The 16198-nt window shown below is 41.7% G+C and overlaps 2 protein-coding genes across 7 annotated transcripts in view; one reads left to right on the top strand and one right to left on the bottom strand.

Moving 5' to 3' along the window:
* Positions 1-4921: 4921 nt before the first annotated feature.
* Positions 4922-15948, bottom strand: TFB2M (transcription factor B2, mitochondrial). Of its 2 annotated transcripts, XM_075146591.1 has the most exons (8): positions 15551-15948; positions 14475-14563; positions 13388-13541; positions 12841-12989; positions 11207-11296; positions 8800-8862; positions 7350-7501; positions 4922-5946 (listed from the first exon to the last, which is right to left on the bottom strand). In XM_075146591.1, exons 1-8 carry the CDS (start codon positions 15873-15875, stop codon positions 5760-5762), a joined length of 1209 nt encoding a protein of 402 aa, XP_075002692.1. In that variant the 5' UTR covers positions 15876-15948; the 3' UTR covers positions 4922-5759. The 2 variants fall into 2 exon arrangements, with proteins under 2 accessions (XP_075002692.1, XP_075002693.1); XM_075146592.1 differs by lacking the exon at positions 8800-8862.
* A 28-nt stretch (positions 15949-15976) lies between these two features.
* Positions 15977-16198, top strand: part of CNST (consortin, connexin sorting protein) — a 52976-nt gene continuing 52754 nt past the window's right edge. For 2 of the 5 annotated variants that reach the window (XM_075146583.1, XM_075146590.1), the window contains exon 1: positions 16013-16136. The gene's annotated coding sequence lies outside the window, so the exon portion shown is untranslated. Of the gene's footprint in view, positions 16137-16198 lie in introns of all 5 variants that reach the window. The other 3 variants (XM_075146588.1, XM_075146589.1, XM_075146582.1) reach the window with 2 other exon arrangements.

The following is a 16198-nucleotide window of genomic DNA, read 5'->3' on the forward strand; positions in this document are numbered from 1 at the left end:
TTTTCTGTAACTCCTGTAATTTAAGATGAATAGAATTAGAATGATCGGATAAATTCATACAGCACATTCCTTCAAAGTCCTTACACCCATGCCCTTGTGCTGAAAGTAAAAAATCAATAGCTGCTCTATTCTGCAATATAGCATGGCGTAAGCTGTCCTGATCTTCAAGTAAGGCTTCTATAATTTCTGTTGTAACGTTGGCCTATTTTTCGGCCCAACAAGCTAATTTCCCTAGCTCATTTAAAGCCCTCGCTGCTGCTGCCCCAGGAACAAATAGTGACAAGAACACGCGTTCTGTAGCACTAAGCAGTGTCACTTTATCGTTGCAGTCAGGAGGGAGGCCTGTGGTACTCCTCTTTTTTCAACTGTTTGTGTTAGTTGTTAAATTCTTCCACCAATTCTCGCCTGGTGCTAATAATGTCAATTGCCCTAAATAGCATGGGCCTCCAAAAATATTTGCTGGAATGCCTTGCCAGGCTCTATCACCGCATATTAAAAAGACTTCAGGAGGCAGAGCTTTTGGTGTACCGTTATTCCATATATGTAAACCCCCACGCGTTTCAGCTCCAGTGGCTCCCAAACTTCCTTTGGTGGCAGTTGAGTGTTTTTGTAAAAAACCTGATTGCTGCTGTCGTCTTGAGGGGGCATTTGTTTCTGCACACGGCCTCTCCCCGCGCTCGATTTGAAGTTTCCCGAACAGGCCTTAGTAGCATGGGTATTTTTTTGACACTTATCACACCATACAGTAGCACGACAATTTCGCTTGCTATGCCCCTGTTCCCCACAACGAAAGCAGTTGCCTTTAAAGGCTTGGACTATTCCTGGAGCGTGTCTCTGCCTAACAACAGCTGCTAATGGTTGTACTACTTCTTTGACAGCACTTTGCACCACGGCTGCCATTGACTCATTTTGTTTTTGAGCCCCCGCTCTTTCCACCCGAGAAAGCATTTCTTCTACTCCTGCCCCTTTAGGCAGACTGGCTAGAATGGCCTTGGTAGTTTTATTGGCGTTATCAAAGGCCAAAATTCTAAACATTTGTTGTTTATTGTCCTCTCCCAAATCTGGGTGGTTCATTACTACATCCCAAAGCCTATCAATAAAGTTGTTATACTTCTCAGTTGCCCCTTGCATCACCGAGCTAAAAGAAGGGGCTGCCGCTCCTGGTAAGCTAAGAAATGCATCTAAAGCAAGTTTAGAAGATAGGTGTAACATATTGACAGGAAAAGTCAGTTGGACATTTATATCCACATAACACCCCCCACCAATGAGCATTTCCGCTGTGACTCCATATAATGGATCTCCTTGTTGTTGATGTTGGGCAGCAGCATTCACTGCCCTCTGGGACCATGACGATCCCCATAACAAAAACTGTGTAGGTGTCAACAGAAGCCTCATTAGACTTTGGCAATCATGGGGACACATCAAATCAGCAGAAAAAATCCAAATAACGATCTGTCGTGAAGCTTCCGATTTTACGCCATACTGCGATATAGTATTTTTGGCTTGTTGTAGAATCCTCCAATCATGTGGTTCCCATTTTCCTTGACCGTTTTCCTGTACCACGGGAAAGGCCATGGGGCCAATGTTGGAGGCAACCCCCCACTGTCCTTCCAAAATAGCATCCCGAACAACTCCACTCCATCGGCCGGGACGGGTAGCTGCGGTAGGTCCAGAGAAACAGGGTGGCAAGTTGTCTCTCGAACCTGCGTTTAACCAAGGTTCTCCTTTTTTCTGAGTCTGTATAGTTATTTCCTTCAGTTGTTGCACGACCTCTTTTAACAGCTTATTAGTACTTTCTAGTGAAGTTTCCCCTTTTTGTCTAGATGGCGGTGTGGCAGCACCGGAGGAATCATTGGAGAGTGGCAAGGGCGGGTTGAGAGGAGGGGCAGAGAGAGGAGGGCGGCACCCTTCCCCGCATTGAATTGAGGGGGTGGGTGGAGCTGGCCGCTCCTCCCCCTTCATGCTCAGCGGTTGCTCTACCGCTTTCGACTCACACTGCTGCTGTGCTTTAGCCCCGGCAACTTCCGTCTTCTTCGGCAGAGATGATATTGTCGGGGAAGATGGAGAACATAGACTATCGGACACTTTAACCTCAAAGTCCTGCTCAAGTCTACCGCGCAATTCGGCAACAGACTTACAGGTAGACCCCGTCATACCCTTCACAGCAGACAGCCCAAAAAATTGCGCGATAGGTCCCGCCTTAGGTTCCATGCTCTTAGTCTTTTCTGATATGGGGTCCGGAGTAAGCATCTGAGCAGCCGCACATGCCACCTCCCGTTCAGCTTTCATAGCTTTTAACGTTTCCAGTACATCTCTCCACAATTCTCTCACAGACTTAATCTCCTTCTCCAATTTTTCATCACCTTCAGTAGTCTTCTGCCACATTAGTTCCCCCAGCTCCCGCCATTCAAACACAGAAAACAACGTGTGAGTGTCCTTAAAATGTCCCAAACGTTGTCCTAACTTAATTAGCTTGATAACCTGTTTCACCGTTGTCTCTATCCCTCTCTTAGAGAGTATACCTGCGAGCAACGTAGCAGCTGCCTCACTTTCCATGATAGCAGCTCACCCTCTGGGAGGCAGTTGGCCACTCTGCACCATTATCTATTCTATTTGAGAAATAGAATAGTACTTCTCCCAGCTGCTTGTTTCCCACTCCCCTTCTCTTGCTGCTTTTACCGCAGTCTCGAAGAATTGTAGCTTGTAACCATCGACCTCTGGGTTATGGGCCCAGCACGTTTCCGCATCCTCTGCTACCAGATGTCGGAGTGACCAGGGGTCGGAGTGGGAGGCGATCCCAATATGGGTATGATCATTCTCGTTTATTTCAAAATACTGCACTACTTTTATAAGCCAGCCACACTAACACGCGCACCTACGAATCCTCCATTGGTTTACAGTCAGCAAGCACACGAATCTTAGTATACACAGATTGGTCAAAAGCAGGTGTCCATGCGAACGCTTTCCCCGCCTGCATTCCGTTACTTAATCTACTGATAGTTACATTCCTCAGCCTGCTTCCCTATTCTGCTATCGCTTCAGAGACTCTAAAACTACAACTGCTCTTTAGCAACCCTTTGCCTTATACCGTTGTTAACAAATCCTCAGTGCTTGGAATGTTCATAGGATGTCCGTTATTTAATAAAAATCCTTCCACAGAATTGTGGCAACATTTTCAAATGTTGGTGCTAGTTTCAAAGTATTTTTTATTACATACTGTATCTGGCACAGTAACTCATTCACAAATTAATGCACTTTCAGAAAAGGGAAACTTTGCTATCCCACCATGATAGAAAAATAATTCCTGTAAACCTTTTGGTCTCAAAGTTAGCATAAAGATCTTCTCTTCTGAGAAGGTCTAGCATTTTAAATTTTGAGTGAATCTACGGTTTTGTTTTCCTTTGAATAGCACTTTTGAGGGTTATTAAACTGAAATATTAACCTAAATTTACATACTGTTTTCCTAGTTGCAAGTTCTGGTTTTGCATTTACATGAATCAAAAATAACTGAAGAGATGTTGGCTCAATTTTCCGTCAACATATTGAGGAACATGGCAAAGGCAGATGTGCAAAGGAAAGGAACACAAGTAGTACATGGTTGGTTAAAAATCATAACAAAAATGCATGAGAAGCCTTTACATACAATTTAAAATTTCAGTGAAAGTTTGCATTCAAGATTATCCTACAGAAACTGTAAACCTGCAACAGTAGGAAGTACTGAGTGGATAGCATCAATTAATCAAATCCATAGACTTACTTCAATTTCACTCCCCCGTGTTTATTCACGTAGACCAGTAATTTTCACTTTTTTTTCATCTCTTCCATCAACACCAAAACCATTTTTATAATGACAGTCATTGTTCTCTTCATTTCACATTTGTGATGGGGGCTATACATATTGCTTACATTTAGACTTAATGGCAGAGTTCTGGTTAGCATTAAATATCCTAATTTCAAGACCCCAGTTACACAATATTCCTTCCACTTACAGACTCCTGCTGCTACCTTGGGAGTCTCCACATTAGCTCAGCAAATGCTGTTCTCCAACAGCATCAAAAAATCACAGCAATTAATTTTCTTTTTTTCAGTTCATGTTTGAAATGTTATCAGCAACACAGTTAAAGAAGTTTATATAGACAGTGGTGATCTTGTATTTTACGCATTGAATACTTCTCCTGATATGTTGATACAAGACATCTTGCCGCAACAAGAGCAAGGTATTTAATTCAAGGTGAAGGGGGAATCAGCCCAGGAGACACTGCATTCTTGTAGACCAGTAGATAAGAGAGTTACCATCTACTGAGATTGAAAAAAAGTGGAATTGCTTCTGTTAATGCAAGTTTGCCATTCATGGTCAATTTATAATGCAAGTTATCTGAAATAGTAAGAGATGTAAACAGAAAGAAAACCTCAAATCTTCACGACCTACACCAGAACACCAGTAATGCTCTAAGACAGGCTGCAAATTAAACAGCCTTTCCAGTAGTTTCATCATAACAATATTACAAATGCTTATCAGCAGCTTAAATAGCTGCAGCCTACCTAACAGAGTGAACTGAGCCTGCCTGAAGTCAATTTTTCTTCTGCAGCAGGAACTGCAGGAGGAAGACAGAGATGAATGCTTGTCACATCTATACCTCACACTATGCTTAAGAAATACAATTCTGTGTTTGCATTGTTTTGGTCGCTGCTGTTTTCCAAAGCCTGAAAATAGCTCAGCTTTTACCAAAAAGGCTCTGCCAAAAAAGCATATTTTTGGCCACAGCTCTTCCCAGAGGAGACGGTATAGAACACAGAACCATACAGTCTGCCAGCACTATTGGACAACAACAGAACAGTTACATGTTAAGACAGGAAAAGAAACTAGGAACAGGTTGCATTATAGAGTACTATGGCTAAAAAGAGAATTTGAATACTGTAAGGTTTTGAAGGAAGTTATTTTGTACATATATTATACATTAAACAAATACATATTGACAAAGGTTGCAGGTAAGATGATATTTTTTTTTCCCCAAACTGTTTATACAGCACTGAATGTGCTGGTGACTTTGGTTTTAGACCTAAAATAAGATAAAGCCTATACGCACACAGGTGTTTGCATATTGTAAACTAGAACAGGCTGCCCAGTGTTCTTACCAAATTTTCAAAAGAAAGAATTGTTACGACTTTTTTCCCCAGAGATATAACTGTTAACTGTTTGTTAAAAAAAACCAACTCTCAGTAGATATTTTGTAATGCTGTCATTACCTTGTCTTCTATTAACCCACTACTATTGATTTATTAATATTATGTTGACTTTAGACTGCAAGGTTTTTAGATCAGGAGACAATATAACAGATTCACTGGCTGTAAAGACTTATGTATTTTCGGAATCTGTCAAAGGGCATTCAAATCACTGAGCACTAAAATACAAACCACACAAATAATGATATTTGGTCAGTTATTTTTTTCAAATGTTGAAAATATACAGCAGTGTAACAAAAAGTTCCGTTTAAGTGGTACATCCAAAACCAGCAGGTCACTAATATACTCCTGGAAAAAGATGCAAAGCTTGTCCATTCTAGATAGGACTGTGACAAAATGACTGAATCTGTTACTTTCATCCTGTGTAGAAGGGCTCTTGTTACTTGCTAAATTTATTTTCCTGTTTGGACGGAAATCATGTAGCTAACAGAATCTCTGATTTTATTTAAATCATTTCTTATCAAAGTAATCTTCCAGAAGCAAAGGTGATCTTCCAAAAGACAGCAGCTTTAGATTTATAAGTTTATGTTTCTTATACTTTCCAAGACTTCATCATGGAACCAGGTTTCAGTAAACATATTAGAGTTTTGCAAAGCCTCAAAAAGACGTCTATAGTCTTCTGGGTATAAGTTACGTGTTTCAGCATTTTTTGGAATTTCTAGCTCTCTCAGTAATTTGCCACCGTTGTCCAAGCTCCATGAACTGAAACAAACAAACAAACAAACAAATCATAATGGAGCATTTCTTTCTGTGAAAAATTAAAGAGCAAGAAACAGTATCTGAAGGTCCAGTTCACTCTTTTCGCAGCTTCTAGAAGAAGTTAACATCTTCCTACAACACAAGTTATTTTCAATCCATACTGCAAACAGGAAGAAACCTCTGCCAATAAGACATATAAATACCAAATAAAGCCCCCAGCAGACATAGACAGTACCAAACCACATACGCCTCCTCATTAGAGGGTGGGTGCCCTCCCTCCCGCCTCTGCCCCAACTGCGTAAGTCAGTAACAGGCATTACAGCATAAAAGGGGTTATTCTTCAATGCCTGGAAAATTAAAGCCAAGGTGATCTTCAAGAAGATGATTCAGTATAGCATGAGTTAGTGTGACTTACACCTCCCAGATATTTTCTTCTATATATAAACAGATGTATCCACTGTCTCCCCATCTGCATCATTGCTATGAAAACTAGACCTTTTATAAATGTGCATATACATTAACTATTTCCCAGACAAGAAAAGGGCATATAAATACACAGAAGATGCACATTAGAAGCCTTCAAGGTTAGCGCCACTTCCTGGCCGAAGGATCGAGTGGAGATTAGGTACATCACTGAGCTTTAAGAAAGAAATCCATTAAGGCTCTTTGCACTTGTCTTTGCTAAATGAGTTACTGGAATTTTTTTTTTTCCTTTCTGGAAATTAACTTCCATAAACCACTAACAGCAAATGGGAAATATATTTTCATTAACAAGTTGAAGTCAGTGCTTTCCAGACTGCAAACACTTCCTATTTATGGGAAATGGAAATCTGCTGATCATAAAGCAAAGTGAATAACTCCAATGTAATATGAAAAAGAATAATTGAAGAGAGTTGCATAATTGGTAAATAAGTCTAAAGCCTAATTTTTTAATTAGATAGGAGAAACCCATTTGAGGACATCCCCACTCCACCGTCAATAACCTTCAGCTGTTTTCATAAGCATTACTTTGATGTCTGTTATAAACTGAAACTCTTTCTCAGCTTTTAATTTCTATACCTGCAAAACTTTTGGTAACTTTATTATTATGTCACTTGCAGATACATGACCTCACCTCCATTAGAGATACAGACAATTACTGCGCATCTACATTCTAAATACTTGTCGACCTTCCTGTCAAACCTCAAGTTTTTATCATGTATGAATACAGGCCAGGAACAGTCCCCAAAATATTGTGTTGTGGGTTGCAAAAATGAAATCTTCTATTCTACATGTAGATAATTAATTAAAAAAAAAAAAAAGCTGTATTTCAGCTGCAAATAAATACTGCTTTGAGAACATATTTTAATATTTTCCTATATTTCTCTGAAGAAAAAGTATAAAAATTGTAATTCTTTCTTACTTACTTTAATCTATCAGTAAGTCTAGACCTGGGTTTAGCAAAACATTGTTTCACCATGAAAACAAAATTAGCTGAATTTGTGGGCTTCAAGCCTCCTGTAAAAAGATTTTGCTGAGGAGTCAGTCGTACCAAACATAAATGGTCATTTGGCAGCCACTGCAAGAAAAACAAAACAAGCAACTGAAAAGTCATTTTTAAGACAGTGTCTGTCTTTAGCTAAGAGTAAGTGTTTCATCTGTGCCACCAGTAACATTTCTTAAAGAGTTTTAGAAGTCTTAACAAGATGATTTCATTGAAAGCTGAGGCTTTAAAATTTTGTTCTAGAACAAAGATGCTTTACCTCCTCCCGCCCCCCCCAAACAGGAAAGGAAATAGGAAACAAAATAGACATACTATCACTTCCATTTTATTTTTGTTTTTTAAGACTGAACTTTCTTAGTTGAAATAGACAATACAGGCTTAATGTGAGTTTTCAAGAGATTATATAGCCTATAGTGTTCCTATACTATGCAAGGTATTAGATCTACCTGTCTTTTGTATATAAAGACGGAATTATTTGAGTGTAACACTAAGACAATATTGCAACTTGAGGATTTTATTAAATTGGGGGGCTGGAGTCTTTAACTGAAATAAATGTACTTCTGTGTTGACAGCAATGGATATATCATCCAATGCATCTCACATTTGTACTTCTCCTTAGGCTGTCGCAATACGTCTTATATAATCCACCTGATATGCCTCTCTACATGGCTTTACAGCAACACACTTAAGTGTGTAAGGCACACCCAGTCACTTATATTCATTTATAGTCACTTATATTGTACAGTAACATTTCAAACAACACTCAATATACTACCGTAGCAGTTTTCTGGGGAGGGTAAAACCAAATATTAAGTAAACATGCTTTTACATTATTGGTAGTAAATAGAAATATTCTTATATTGTACAAAGGAACATCATTACTTCTCTAGAAGAGAAAGTAAAGAACTTTACACAGTGTATTTTTCCACTTCTCAAATTTAAGCTTTGAGAGTCACACTTTTCAGCAATTAACTAGCACACTGGAATCTACACTGGACATGTGAATAACCATTTTAATCAAAACTGTGGTAACACTCGTTTTGTTCAAGCAGGTAGATGTGACCCTGTCAACAACTGAAAAAGACTTTACCTGTTCACATCCCTTTATGCTGTTTATTCACCATGTTTTTTCCATCATAGATAATAAAGATACTAGTTTATTTCAGTTTCTAAGCTAATAGCAAATCTTCACTCCACTTCTGATGCATCTACATGCTGCCCATAAGTTTTAATTAGAAGAAAACTTCTTAAAAAATACACTCTTCACAGCCCAAAAATATATGTGTAAATGCTGTTATAAAGTTATTTTAACCTTTAATTAAAAGTGGTTTAGCTGCATCTCCAAAAGGAGAAAAGTGCACAATCAATCTTACCCTGCTTTTTGGTACCGCCAGTCCCCCATTTTTCAAATTAGTTACAAATGATGACCAAGGTTCCTATGGGAGGGAGCAAATATATTACAGAATTAAATTGCTTTGTTAGAATTTGGAAAAACATTTACCATCAATCCTGTCAAATTAGAAGTTTAGCCCCATTCTAAAATTTACTTTAAAATCATGTAAATACATTAGAACTAGGGAAAAAAAAAGTCAAGTAATAAGCACACAAAGGCCAGACTGAAAATGTTACTTAATCACATTCCTGACAAAGTATCTACATAGCACTGGTAAATTACTTATAATCAAATAACTTCTATATATTACCATACATTGGTGGGGCTACTTACTGGTTTCAAGTTCAAAATTTGAACCAAAGCTAAAAACTGACAGCTGACCATAAGAGCTGCTGTACTGAGTCCAAACAAAAGTCCCACCAGCTCAATAACTCGACTCCTGAAGTAGCTACAAGCAGATGTATAGCAAACACTGTAAGACCAGGGCATGCATATGTAACAGGTTCCTTGAGCATTATCTTATTCTTCAACACCTTAACATTTACCTTAATATATACCTCGTGGCATAAGGTATTTGGAAGACAATAGACAATGAAACTTTTGATTTTAGATTAGCAAAACATTTGAACTATGAAGGTCGGTTCCCAGAAAAACAGAGCACAAAGATACATCTAGAAAGCATAAAGCAAGTGAAAGTTGGTGGCCATGTGCTCATATGGAGGTGGGGGGACATCATAAAAACTTTTTAAAACTAAACCATAGCGTGTTTGACAACGTAAGATAGTTATTGACTAGCAGGAGAAGCAGGCCTGCCTGGAACATAGAATCATAGAATCATTAAGGTTGGAAAAGACCTCTAAGATCATCGAGTCCAACCATCAACTCAACACCACCATGCCCACTAAACCATGTCCCTAAGTGCCTCATCTACACATCTTTTAAATACTTCCAGGGATGGTGACCCAACCACTTCCCTGGGCAGCCTGTTCCAAGGCCTGACCACTCTTTCAGTAAAGAAATTTCTCCTAATGTCCAACCTAAACCTCCCTTGGCACAACTTGAGGCCATTTCCTCTCGTCCTATCGCTTGTTACTTGGCAGAAAAGACCAACACCCACCTCGCTACAACCTGCTTTCAGGTAGTTGTAGGGCGCGATGAGGTCTCCCCTCAGCCTCCTCTTCTCCAGACTAAACAACCCCAGTTCCCTCAGCCGCTCCTCATAAGACTTGTGCTCCAGGCCCTTCACCAGCTTCGTTGCTCTTCTCTGGACACGCTCCAGCACCTCCATGTCCTTCTTGCAGTGAGGGGCCCAAAACTGAACACAGGATTCGAGGTGCGGCCTCACCAGTGCCGAGTACAGGGGCACGATCACCTCCCTGCTCCTGCTGGCCGCACTATGTCTGATACAGGCCAGGATGCCATTGGCCTTCTTGGCCACCTGGGCACACTGCCAGCTCATGTTCAGCCGGCTGTCAACCAGTACCCCCAGGTCCTTTTCCTCTGGGCAGCTTTCCAGCCACTCTTCCCCAAGCCTGTAGCGTTGCATGGGGTTGTTGTGGCCGAAGTGCAGGACCCGGCACTTGGCCTTGTTGAACCTCATACAATTGGCCTCGGCCCATGGATCCAGCCTGTCCAGGTCCCTCTGCAGAGCCTTCCTACCCTCCAGCAGATCAACACTCCCGCCCAACTTGGTGTGGTCTGCAAACTTACTGAGGGAGCACTCGATCCCCTCATCCAGATCATTGATAAAGATATTGAACAAGACCGGCCCCAAAACTGAGCCCTGGGGAACACCGCTCGTGACCAGCCGCCAACTGAATTTAACTCCGTTCACCACAATTCTCTGGGCTCAGCCATCCAGCCAGTTTTTTACCCAGCAAAGAGTGCACCTGTCAAGCCGTGAGCTGCCAGCTTCTCTAGGAGAATAACATAAAGGCACCAGGACTGAAAAACATATTTCTACTGAACAGAGCTCAGGAAGTCAAAAGCATACATGATGGCAAAATGCAGAGGACATAAAGAGCAGACTGTGACAGATTGGAAGAGCAGTCTTCTAGTCTCACACAACCCCTAGCAAGATGGAAAAGTCTCATCTGTTGTGCAAAATCTCTTTCTTATCTACCAGCTTCTGAGAATAAATGTTTTTGAGTACAGTGGCTTGTAATGAAAATACTGACATCATATTTAATAATGACGCTGCTTAAGTGAAAGAGTTTGACACAAAACATGACTGTTTCAGGTTTTTATCCAACAGTTTTCAATAGTTCTTCAACTAATTTAAACGTCAAATTAGCTTCCAATTAGTTTACGATAGTAAAACACCATAAACCCTTTTCTAAAAACATGTCCATAGCATTAAATCATGTCAGCTGGTACAAAAAACTTACCATGTGCAGTAGCTGTATTTCACATCCTACTTGCCAAAGTACAGTAAGTGCTTGGTAAGCCCTCGCTTCCCCAGGCTTTGCTGTTAATACCTAACAAAATGGCAAAGAAAGAGCATTTTTGTTGCAAAAACTAAGATTGCCTCTTTATCTAAGCAAAATCCTTATATATATAACAAGTGGTAAGAAATTCATAGTTAAGTCTAAAATTCCAAGGTAAAGTTACATTAGGCCTCAAATACATACTTTGTGCTATTTTAATACATCTTGTCAGAACTCATGTTTAGAAGACATTATGGCAGTCTAAGTATTTCTTTGCAGGATAACTGAAGCGTGTAGGAATTTCCAGCTTATACTTTCTGGTCCCTTTTAAGGCAGAGAAGCTTCACACAGAAGAGAAACAGGAATCTTATTTTGTATAAAAACCATAACATGGGCAGAGTTACCAGCTCAGACTGATTAAGATAATGTTCCCAATAAGACACACAAGCAGAGTAAGCCAAACATCAGGTGACTTCACTGAACACTAAGCAGCTTGCGCAGTCATCATCCTGATCAATATCACAGATCAGACAACCTCTTAGGGCAAGAAAAAAGGAAAAACTTGTGGTTATTCTCAAACAGGGCAAATAAAGAAGTAAAATGTAGCAGGGCGATTTAACTTCTCATAAGAGATTTAGAGACCCTCGTCATACGATCAACCAAAACCAAAAAGAAGGTTCCAATTGCTTTTACTTAGGTACACAGCTCTCATTTAGCAAGGTTCACAATAAAACCAGAAAACTTAAGAAACACAGTGACTGCATTAGATGAATAGGCTGCCCCCTATTTGCTCAAAAATCTGGCCACTAAAAACATACCATTTAAGTGGATATTTCAGTGGTGTCCAACCTGTCATTTTGCAGAATATACTTAAGACACTTAATTTTTTTCAGTAACGTGTTAGACACAACACAGGTGTGTAAGCACACCTGGAAGTCTTTGCTTACTTCAAGTAATTAAAGGTTTGGGGCTCTGTATGAACCTCACAGTTTCACAGAAAGAAAAGGTACCCTTGAAATATAAGTACAGTTCTAGAGGTTTGGGACAGTGTAAATTAGGAACACATAACCCAGAAAGTTGCTCTGCACCTTAGTGTACAGAACCTTAATGAAAAGGTGTGTAAATCATTTATATTTTGCCTCAGTTTTTTTCAGTACTGCATACAAAAGTGGCTCAAGAGAGCAAGTGCATCTCACTGAGTATGGTATTTAGTAACTCTGAATCCTCTTCACAGGGCGTTTTGAATTCAGTCTTCATTGACTATTACCTGCAACTAATAAACAATTTTGTTGCAAAAGCACGTTACAGAATTTAAGCACCTCACAAGTTACAATGGAAAGCAGCTAGTCTGCTGCGGTATACCCTTCTCAAGGACCAGCCTTCACATTTCTAAGTTTTATGGTTATGTGACAACAGAATGTTTCTTGACAGTGCAATTACTGCATAAAGAGAACAAGTAGGAAACAGACAAGACTTAAAAATTCTGGCAGAAAAAGAAATTCACTAGCAAAAACATTAACTATACAATATAAATGTTTTTGTGTTCTGTGAAGCACTACTTATTCTTTACTACCTGTAAAATCTCTTACACATACCTTGTACTCTTTTTCACTTATAAAGATGTTGAGTTCTACTCTTCCATATCTGTATATGGAACTGCATTCATACAGGGCAAAAAGAAGCCTCCAAAGTGTGTTCCTTTCCTTTCTTTGTGGTAGGATTCCAAAAATTTTCACAGGTACATCTGTTTCAATAGTGTGTAAAAGTATCTTTAAAACTTTGCAATATGTACTAGACAATCTCATTAATGCTAATGTCTAAAATACAAACAATTAAGAAAAGAAAGTCTGTCAGCTCATATTGTTCAAGAATGAATACAATTCAAGCTTTAGTCACAGCTAAGCCCAGTTTGCATTAAACTAAACATTTAATAAAGACAAGCAAATAGCTGAGATCTTGTATTGCCACAAGGGTTTTTTGAAACTACCAAGAACCTAATAAACCTGAAATGTAGGAAATAATATCCATTAATCCAGCATATATATTAAATAGAACATATACCTCAAGCAAATCCCAAAGATTTTGCCAAACTGCCTATGCACCCTGCAAATGTATTTGTAACGTGTGATCGTATACATATACCTGCCCTCCAAGGAACTGCTGCTACACCCATGGTTTCAAAAAGTTTGTCAGAACACATAGCAGGTGGTTTCACTGTTCCAGTCACCAAAGGATCCAGTCTGAAGAAGTCACCATAAATTACCTTTAATTGTCCATCCAGGCTATTCTCTAGGGACTGAATAAAATTAGTTTCAGTTGAAGAAATCTGGATGCAGTAACCTGTCTTGCCAAACACCCAACCCAAACAAAAAAAATGTTCAAGCACTACCTAAAATTGTTACCCAGTCAACAACAGTCAAATTTCAGAGCTGCTTCTCACAGCTGATAAAAAGAATAGCTTCCTTCATTGTGCAGAGCATTTTGACATTTTTGTGCTCCTCAACTGGAGCTTTAAAACACATTCTTAAATTAGTAAGATGTTCTGCAATGTTTTGCAAAAAAAGCTATACTCAACTGAGCAAACCACTGCATTTAATGATTTACAACTGGAATCCTTCATATATGCAGACAGAATGCCTTTTATACACATTTTAAGTCAGGTGAGAGTCTTTGGTTCCAAACCTCTGCTTTATGGCATTGCAACACAATCCTTCCAGTGAAATTCTGCAGCCCTGTGTCTGACCACCTTTGAATACACGCAAAGCCAAGGTGAACAGGAGAGGACAACAGACATAAGTATCTTAATATTACCAGTCAATTGCAGGACAATAGATTAAATAATACCATGAGATAATCAGAATAACCAAGACTATTTATTACAGATTTCTGAAAACTACATACAGACATCTTGCTCAAACATACACAACTACAATGACTCTGATTAGTATTAGCCTCAAATTTATGCATGAAGCTATTCATAGGAAGACTATGAACTTGAATTCCTGCATACATAAAACATAATATCAATTGATTATAAAATAGTCTGTTGCTGAACGTGCAACGTAAAACCAAACAATCCTTACTATTATTAAGCATTATTTCAGATGTTACAAGTAACAATCACAGGCTAATTCCTTTTTGATCCAACAGTTATTACACAGTTGTAAGTTAATTTCTTATTTTCCCTTTAATTAAGTATTACAAATGTGCTACCCAATCAAAAGTGTACCTGTAAGTTTGGAAGAAAAGCTGAGTTACTTTCTAGAGCTATCACTCTAACACCTGCATTGAGCAGAGTTCGGGTCAAGATTCCAGGACCTGAAGGGGGAAAAGGAAAAAAAAAAAAAAAAAAAAGTGCATTTTTTCTAAGTGGTTTCCTTTAGTGATTTTCCCAACACAACGCTTGGGACATACCACCTTCAACAGGAGATAACTTGTGTTTGTTTAAACACGCATGGCAACAAGAGTCAGAAAAAGGATTTACACGCAGCCTGCCTGAGATTGCTCAGTGAATTACACTAAGCACAGCATTACAATTGGATACTGAGGAACATTAGACATAATGTTTCAAGTATTTCTACTACTTTTTCTTCTGCCAACTGAAATATACTTTGAAACCTTACCAGTATTATCTCTACAGGTAAAATACCCTCTGCAGAAATGTAAAAAAACCATTAAGTAACTGCAGAGGGCTAGCTATGTAATGGCCCACAGTCCTAGGCGTGCTTTTACTGACAGAGATAAAGTTTGCCTACAAACCCAAAAGTACTACCTGGACAGAAATTTACATCTCTACTTACTCTATAGCAAAGTTTTAACACCAGTGACTCATGCCTCCAGACTGAGCACTCATTCATTGCCCCCAAAGCTCTGCATAAATGGACCCGCCGCCGCCTGCCCCAGGCATGCCGCGACACCCAGACGGCCCTACCGGTCGCCAACGCCCGTCCCGGGAGGACACACCAGGGCGGCGGCCGGCGGGTCGGGGCGGCCCTCACCACGGATCCCGTCCCGGCGGGCCCAGGCAGGGCCGTCACGCAAGGGAGCCGCCACCCCCGCCCGAAACCCCGGGAGAGGCAAGGCCCCGTCCCCTTCCCTCAGCACCACCATCTCCCCGCAGGGCCGGGGGCCCGTTACTGCCGGTGGCGAGAGCGGCAGCTCACGCTGACCCCGCAAGGTCACTGGTGCGCGCCGCGCAGCGCCGCGTCCCGGCGGCCCCGGGGACGGCGAAGCCCCGGAGGTGCCCGCGGCCGGAGGGCAACGGGAAGGCGGGTGGAGGACGGCGGGAGCCCGGGGGCAGCTTACCGGGCGCGCATTCGAGCAGGACGGGCTGGGGGCCGGGGCTGGTTCCGCCCTGCAGGCAACGCTGAACGGTGCGCGCCAGCTGCGGGCAGACGATGAAGCGGCGAAGCGGCACGCCGGGCCGTTGCACCTGCTGCATCAGCCGTTCCGCCTCCGCCGCCTCCGGCACCCGCAGGCCCGGGCTCTGCCACTGCCCCGCCGCCCGCCTCGCCGTCGCCCAGCACGGCGGCAGCCCGCACAGCAGCGGCCGCAGCCCCCCCGCCAGAGCCGCCGCCAGGAGGCGGCGGCAGCAATCCGCAGCGCCCGGCGGGGTCCGGCCTGCAAGCATCACCACGCCGCCGCCACCGGCCCCACGCTAGCGAGCACCGGGTGCGCGATCGCCGCGGCAACGGGAGCGTCACTTCCGCCTCTCCCCGGCCTCTCTAGCGCTCTTCCGCTCTATCGTCGGAGCTCTCTTGTCCCGCCGTCCTCTCTATGGTGCCAGCCCTGCACCGCCGGGAGCCTGCGGCAGCGCGGCAGGACCATCCCCCTCGCCTCCACGCCATGCCGGGTGGCGGCTCCCGGCCGCCCGAGCCGCAGCGGTGCTGAGGTGAGCTGACAGGGGCTTATCCACAGGAGGAGGAGGGAAAGGGGAGATGTTTTCCCCGGTGC

The sequence above is a fragment of the Calonectris borealis genome, chromosome 3, assembly GCF_964195595.1.
Source record: "Calonectris borealis chromosome 3, bCalBor7.hap1.2, whole genome shotgun sequence".
Classification (NCBI taxonomy): domain Eukaryota; kingdom Metazoa; phylum Chordata; class Aves; order Procellariiformes; family Procellariidae; genus Calonectris; species Calonectris borealis.

What these genes read in the sequence shown, in the direction of transcription:
- TFB2M (XM_075146591.1), bottom strand. Translation starts at nt 15,875, where the DNA reads ATGCTTGCAGGCCGGACCCCGCCGGGCGCTGCGGATTGCTGCCGCCGC. An exon ending in CTTTTCTTCCAAACTTACAG is followed by an intron (nt 13,542 to 14,474) that starts GTACACTTTTGA and finishes AATTTTATTCAG; the next exon opens with TCCCTAGAGAATAGCCTGGA. An exon ending in AAATACAGCTACTGCACATG is followed by an intron (nt 8,863 to 11,206) that starts GTAAGTTTTTTG and finishes TCCCTCCCATAG; the next exon opens with GAACCTTGGTCATCATTTGT.